The sequence below is a fragment of the Barbus barbus genome (assembly GCF_936440315.1).
Source record: "Barbus barbus genome assembly, chromosome: 10".
NCBI classification, from domain to species: Eukaryota; Metazoa; Chordata; class Actinopteri; order Cypriniformes; family Cyprinidae; genus Barbus; species Barbus barbus.
In genome coordinates, this window is record NC_136738.1 from 28,652,813 (window position 1) to 28,660,499 (window position 7,687).

Sequence of the window (7,687 nt, forward strand, 5' to 3'; positions counted from 1 at the left end):
CACTTTGAGATGACAGCTGAGGAAAAGGTTAAAGCACCTTTTTTTGACTAAAAACACCATAAACCATGTATATTCGAATCTCTAATGTAATCTAGCACTCTAGTTGGTGCTACATAAAGGCAAATGTCATTTAAAAACAGGGAGTGAACAAATATTAGTTCACTGAAAGACAAAGAAAATACATTAACATACAGAGATATTGATATTTTTTAAAGGCATTTACTTAACTCACTGTAAATATTTGTGACATATTTATCACACAAAAGGACCTTTTATCAGGCAATTGTTCAACACCTCAAATAAGCCAAATACTGGCCCATTGACCAGCCTAAATGATATCTCAGTCTGTCCTTATTCAAGACCAATTAATCATTCTTAGAAGCACAGAAAAATGAACAGTGAGGCATGGCTGCATTTTTTAAACCAAAGGTTTATTTTTAGATTACAAAACGCATTAGAAAATATAAAAAATTGAGATGATCCTGGAGAAATGTGTCAAAAGATGGAAAACCTGGCTTTTAACAGACGACAGATTGCATTGGTACCATGTATAAAACATTAGGCTCTATGGCTTCCAACTCTTGAGACCTTATTGCTATTCAGTGTAAACTGCGTTTGGACCAACTTATGATTTGCTTTTGCATAAAGGACGCAAAATGATACACCAACCTGAAAAGAAACTATTTAAAAAAAAAAAAAAAAAGAAAAGGAAAACTATTTTTTTTATTAGTGCTTTCAATTGTGTGATCAGTCAAACTTGTTTAAAACCTCAGAAAACATAGAAGTAAACAAAGAAGACTAACATTGTAGCCTACAGAGAAGTTTCTTCAAAATAAGAGGGATAGGAACCAATACTTCTCATATACAGGTAAAGTACACAATATGCAAATAGAATATCAAAAGCTTCTTTGTAGATCAATAATTGATTCACAAGTATTCAAGCATTTTCCAGGTTTTCCATTTAATTTATTACAAACATACACCAAGGCCCCGTTTACACTAGTGCGTTATAACTTTCGCTACGGTTACACCCATCTTTTACACTACTCTGGCGTATTCGAGGTTGAAAAAGGAGACTTTTGAAAATGCTGCAGACCCTGTTTTAGTTTGAAATCTCTGGGGTTGTGAAAACACACTAGTGTAAACAGGGCCTAATTGTGGTCCACTACTCAAAACACAGAACTGTTCTAAACTACATTTCTGATGTGGTTTTACACTGGCTCGTCCATCTCATTTTGGAATGCAAAGATATGTAAACTCCAGTTTAAGGCATTTTTGAGATGCAACCCTTGGCACTTCTTAAGAAGTGTGGTAAACAAATGGAAGAGCCACAATTTATTTTTCCTATGAAAAACAAAAATAAGAGAGATGACAAGAAATGAGAGACACTGCACAGTTGCCTAGTGACTGATTATAACAACCATCTTCCTAACTAGCTTTTGGGCACTTTGGAGTATCAGGCAGACTGGCTGATGTCAAGTATAACTGGCTGGTGAGATGCTGCGTTCTGAGATTTTAATTTGGCAATCACTTGCCATAATACTGCACGACACATTCTCACAGATTCACCAGTGTGCACAAGGACACACATGCTCCACTTGGTTCACACAATGTTCAGCAGCCAAACATAAAATACACAACACACACATCCAGACACTTTCTGCTTTTCAAGATGAGCAATGCCAACCACAGGTGGGGCGCTTTGTTGCACAGGAAAGCAGATCATAGTCTATTAGTCTCAATCAAGCACTGATCCCTATGAGAGAGAGGAAAAAGAAAAATCAATAAAACGCACATATCTTCATTCTGAGAAAGTAACCGTCTCTACTAATATATATATATATATATATATATATATATATATATATATATATATATATATATATATATATATATATATATAACACTTGTATCTATGAAACTACTTTATATAAATAAATATACATATTTTTAGAAGTGATATACATTTTCAATTTCCATGATTATTTTCCAAAAATTGTGAAAATAGATTGTGTCTTACCTTTTTCACATGTGCTTCCCTGCTTCTCCTGAGCGAAGTTCAGTCTGTTCTGCTCGACAGCAGTGCCGTTGGACTCTGGGCTGCTGCTGCGTGAAGGACTGCTCTCCGCATTCTGATAAATCATATCCAGATTCTGCTGGGCCAGTTTTAGGTGTCTACGCAGGCGGTCAATATCTCGCGATGATGACTCGTCACCAAAAGACTCCCGACCAGAGTCCAAGTTATACTCCGGTTTCAATCCTATGGACAGCTTGTCTTTTTTCAGTGCAGTGTGGTACCCTGGCGGGGCTGTGGGTACCTGTCTGGATATGGTGCCACGGGGACGTGCGACGCTGTGATGATGCGCACGGCGTCGAAAAGCATCACGGATTCCACTGAGGCCCAAATGAAGAATCTCCAGCACCGTGAGAGACAAGCAGAGACAGCTCACGGCATACATAATCAGCAGGAAGATCGTTTTCTCCGTGGGACGTGACACAAAACAGTCCACCGTGTGTGGGCAGGGGCTGCGAGTGCACACGTACGAGGGGGCGACTTCAAAACCATACAGGATATACTGGCCGAAGAGAAAGCCCACCTCGAAAACAACCCGAGATAGAAGCTGAAGGATGTACACCTTCATGAGCCCGTTCCGCTTTATCCTCCGCCGGCCGTCGTGTTTAGGGCCGGGCTTCTCAGGAGCTTTCTCTTTCTCGGGCAGGATCTCCTCCATCATCATGGGATCTTCCTCACCGTTGTCCTCAGCCTCCTCATAATCATGGTTGGCTCCGCGTTTAATCATGGGCATGGGTTTCCTGTTATTCGGCTTGTACTCATCATCATTCATGCGAGCGATCTTGTGAATAGCAAACCCCAGGTACATAATAGTGGGGGTCGTGATCAAAATTATCTGAAAAATCCAAAACCTTACATGCGAGAGTGGTGCAAATGCATCATAGCAGACATTTTCGCAACCAGGTTGCTTGGTGTTACACACAAATTTGCTCTGTTCATCGTAGTATATCGATTCTCCCCCCACAACAGTCAACACAATGCGGAAGATGATAAATAATGTCAGCCAGATCTTGCCCACAAAGGTGGAGTGGTTGGAGATTTCATCCAACAGCCGCGTTAGAAAGCTCCAGCTCATGGTGCTTTGAGAAGAACCGCCGTCTCAGTCCTGCACGAGAACAAGACATTAACTATTAGTGATTGAAAATGGCATCAAAAAGAGAATTTGCGACATTAGTACATTACATCCAATAATAAATATGATATGAACATGGCCTACCTGCCTACAACTGACAAAAGTTGACTATTCGGAGGAGATGAGGTGCTGATTCAATGTTACAAACTCCAAATTATGAACAAGAGATGTACAGCTTTCAATGCATCTTAGCAAAATGCCAAGAAACAAGCTGTATGAGGTGCTTTACTTTATCAGAAAAAAAGGCTTCTAAGAGTCTTTTATAAAAGGCTTGATTGACCAGAAATATCCACTAGATGGTGCTGAACAGTCACTTTTCTATCAAGCTCTTTCACAGAAACAAGTCAGCTAAGAAAAAGGGTGAGGGAAAAAAATTTTAAATAAGAACCATTTTAACTATATTTCAATTAAATGAATAATAAAAAAAGGGGTTATTTTGCCCTTAGAGGAAGAAACATGAGACTGAATGTCCTAAAATATGCATTTACTTCAAGTTCACCTCACTTTGCATAGTCTTTCAATGAATTAAAAAAAAAAATAATAATAATTTGCATGAGGCATTTACCACCTTAGTGTTATCTGACCTCTAGTGTGTAACACCTACTTATTAAAACATTCAGTTACTCTAGTGTTAAGCAAATAGAGCATGGGTCTCATGTAGACTTGAGACACAGAAAGAAAGAAATTTTCCCATTTCGGACAACTAAAGGCCCCAGAAGTCACTATAGAATTGGCAGCCCTAACAAAGCAAAATCAAAACAGGCAACCAACTGAAAATAGTTTGGTCACAATCTGGAGTCCAGCTACTTTAAGAGTAGAGAGAGGATGGGGTCATTTTCCGGTCTAATCAAACCGAGTATTTTCAAAGCAGCGCTGGAGAAATAGATGATAGATTTAATAGAGACACATTTTACTTGATTAGTATAGTATTGAAGTACAACAAATGTCTCCAATAAGACCAGCAAGTACATTCTAACCTTGACTCCCACTCCAGTCCAAGCCCAAATTCAAATAAAATCCATGGGAACTGGTGGTGATGTGCTGCCAATGGCCACAACTTCGGTCCAAGTGTTTATTAAAGACAGTTGCATGAAGTGAGGGACACGCTGTTGTGGTAGAGGAGTCAGACTATGAGTGCCATTTAAAGGCTTCAAATCACTGTAATTTGTACTCCGTACAAAGGGCCATATCCGATTGCCTGCAGCAGTACAATTGTGTCGTTTGCAACATTCCACAGCTGGTGCCCAGTTGGCCCTCAAATTTCACATCAGCAGGGCCCCAAACAGTCTCTAAGCTTACAACACCCCTAGCTTGATGATCTTATAAAGGTGTGATCTGACAATGGGGCGTTCACACTGTTTGGTAGATGAATGACAAATAGTCATTGACGTAGCAATAGACAAAGACTCTGAATCATATTTAAAGTAATTAAAGTGCAGATAAAGGCGTAATCAGGATGGAAAGAGATAAAGAACGAAAAAAATATATATATTAGATTCTAAACAACTAAAAACTGTTTGGTTACCGTTACCAACATGCTTAAATAAATAAAAAAAATCTTGTGTTCAGAATAAACAAGTTCATACAGGTTTGGAACAGACTGGGAGTCCCTCAGCAATACCTCAAACCTGACCCTGACCTCCTAAGCAGAAAAAAATCTCTTGCAGGCCGGTGTTAACCTAAGAGCACTAAAAAAAAAAAAAAAAGTTATTGAATCTAACATCGAGGAAATTGAGAATAGCACCCAACAATACACTAACTTAAAATTAAACTAAAAGTACCAAAAAAAAACTAAAAAAAAAAAAAAAAAAACTTCACTGTAGGGAAAGTACCAATTAATGTGACCACATAGAACGAATATTTGCATAAAAAAATAAGTGATAGTTTTTACAAATCGAAGTTAATTTATGCAATTGTAAGACACAACTGGATTCAAATTATATTGGTATATCGTCATGAGAAGAGATACAACACAGGCACATATCTGTAAATTATCGGTCGATTTGTTTAAACAAATAAACAAAATATTAAATATGGAGCATACCATTTTTGAATATTCAGCCAAAAAGAGTAATAAAAATAATATTTCGATAATTATTTAACTGTCGACGTGGACGCGCGAACGGTGGCGCGCTTTTACCTGAGGTGAATCTTTTCTTGCTCCTCGAGAAGCATGGAAAAAGCCAACATCCCAAACAGCAGCGTGGATGAGCTGAACGCCACTTACAGAAGAACATGATAACTCTTAAATATCGACCACAGAAAGACGTTTCGTCGAGCAGCTACGACGTTTTGTTCGTGATCCTTCCAGAAAAATGCTCATCCAGTTGTAAGTTCACTATTGTTCTCCGACTGACGCGACATAAAACAACTCACTAATTCAACTCTAATGGTGCTGTTAGTGAACAAATACGAGCATAAACTTCTCACCAAACAACAGATAACGCAGAAAAAGAAGCTATATTTTGTTGTGTATGCGTGAGATGTCACCAAACAAATCCTTTGGGATCTCAGTCAGTTAAGGAGCGGGAAACATACCTCGTTAAATCAGTTTCCACACTTTTCCCCAGTCCTTCGTAACACTTTATACGAACGCTTGAAATATCACCACATCCCTCAGCTATCTTTGACGAGGAAAACACACTCTTGTTAACCCATTCGGAGTATTGCAGCATGTGTGCCCATCACACGCCGCTGGGGTTCATATAGCGTCAGAAACAAAGAGGCTACTGGCGCTCCTCCCGCCTGCGTACCCCACCCCCTTCCAGGCCTGAGGATGAAATTTGATATAGTCTCTATAGTTTGATATTTTTTTTTAGCTCATACTCTGCTGTCACATTCTTGATTTGCATTCCATCACATATTTTGAAGAAATGCAAAAATAAATCGATAAATAAAATAAAAATGTCTAATTTTACAATAGCACATTACATGTATTAACTTGTTTAAGTGGCAGCATGTACCCAATGTTATTGATTTTAGATGTCTGGTTAATGGCGGCTTTTATTTGTAGCTGTAAAATCATTCATTGTGATGGATGGATCAATATTAAAGTATGCATGTCGCATTCAGAAGACTGAATTAATGTTTTAACAATGTTATTATTTAGCATGAAAAATTATGCTCCTCATAAAACTTTAAAGTGCAAAAAATATTTATTTTCCAGCAAATAGTTGTGTAGGATAGAAACGATAGCTGTATGTCTGCATCTAAGTAAAAACACATACCCAATCTTATAAGAAAACTGTTTTATGAGGTGGCGATTTCATGTAAATTTGTATGATGTGATTAGATCGGAAATGTATGTAAACTAAACATGAAGGTCCTAACCGCACACCTAAATCTTAACATTGGCAAAATCAAGATTGTATGAATTATCCACCAATTTGCTAAAATGTAAAATAGTTTCAGATTGCCATGAAAATGTGCTGAGTATTCAGATTATTGCCAGAAATCAAAATAAGGATCTACTTTGATTGAGATCTTTATGCAAATATCTTCCTTTGTGCTCCATAGAAGAAAGTCATATTGGTTTGGAATGACATGAGGGTGAGTAAATGATGACAGGCTTTTCATTTTTGGGTGAACTACTCCAAATGCAATACTTAACTTGTTTCTTTATCACATTACAAGGGTGAATGTAAAAGTTGTACAGGATTGCACTTTGGTGACTGACTGTATATTTTACAGTCACCAACTTTAAAAAATAAGTAATTGAAAACCAGCTTGTTTAACCAGTTTTCTGTTACCACATTTATTTCAACAAGTCATTGTTAATGTGGGGTTTTTTACACCATTGATGGATTTTTTATTTTTTTTTCCTTCCTCCTTCACTTAGGCCCAGACAATAGACTAAGGAAAAAATCCAAACTATACAATAAATCACTCGCGTTTAAATGCAACATCAGTTTGTCATGTGATGACAATTATTTTAGGGCAACTCAGTCATGCCACTATTCATTTTCTGAATGCATTTTTTTGTACAAGCAAGAAATTTCTTGTCAAGCACACAAACGATTGGATTGGAAAAGGAACTATATTCCAATTCTAAGGGCTATTTTAAACACCTCTTGGTTGATTTAAAAAGTATGTGTATATATTTAATATATTATATCAAATATTCCACTGTCAGTGATCACCTGTTCAGAAAAAAAGCAAGAAGGAAAAGAAATATCCATTTAAACACTTTTTGAACATAACGTGTAATTGTATGTAACCAACAGCTTTCCCTTTTCCTGTCGAGGATGGTGTTCGGAAGTTGTTGTTATTGAAGATCTTTCCTCCATTGCATTTTCTACAGGATGAGGCTTTAAGGGGGGCTTCCCTTTCTGGGTATGTTTTTAGCAGAGCGACACATATTAACACTACCAAGTGTGATTTAATAGAAAGATATTTGCCTGTAATCTTCAATTAAAACTTAATGCAAAGTCAGCACATCCAACTTTAGTGGTTTTCAAAGACTGAATTTACATTTGTAAGAC

At 37.5% G+C, this 7,687-nt stretch overlaps 1 protein-coding gene across 2 annotated transcripts; it reads right to left on the minus strand.

The window, feature by feature from the left end:
* Positions 1 to 420: 420 nt before the first annotated feature.
* Positions 421 to 5,925, minus strand: LOC306876064 (gap junction gamma-1 protein-like). 2 transcript variants are annotated; one of them, XM_079426972.1, is made up of 3 exons: positions 5,745 to 5,925; positions 2,021 to 3,179; positions 421 to 1,756 (listed from the first exon to the last, which is right to left on the minus strand). In XM_079426972.1, exons 2-3 carry the CDS (start codon positions 3,147 to 3,149, stop codon positions 1,743 to 1,745), a joined length of 1,143 nt encoding a protein of 380 aa, XP_079283098.1. In that variant the 5' UTR covers positions 3,150 to 3,179; positions 5,745 to 5,925; the 3' UTR covers positions 421 to 1,742. The 2 variants fall into 2 exon arrangements, with proteins under 2 accessions (XP_079283098.1, XP_079283099.1); XM_079426973.1 differs by having other exon boundaries at positions 5,347 to 5,764.
* Positions 5,926 to 7,687: the final 1,762 nt, after the last annotated feature.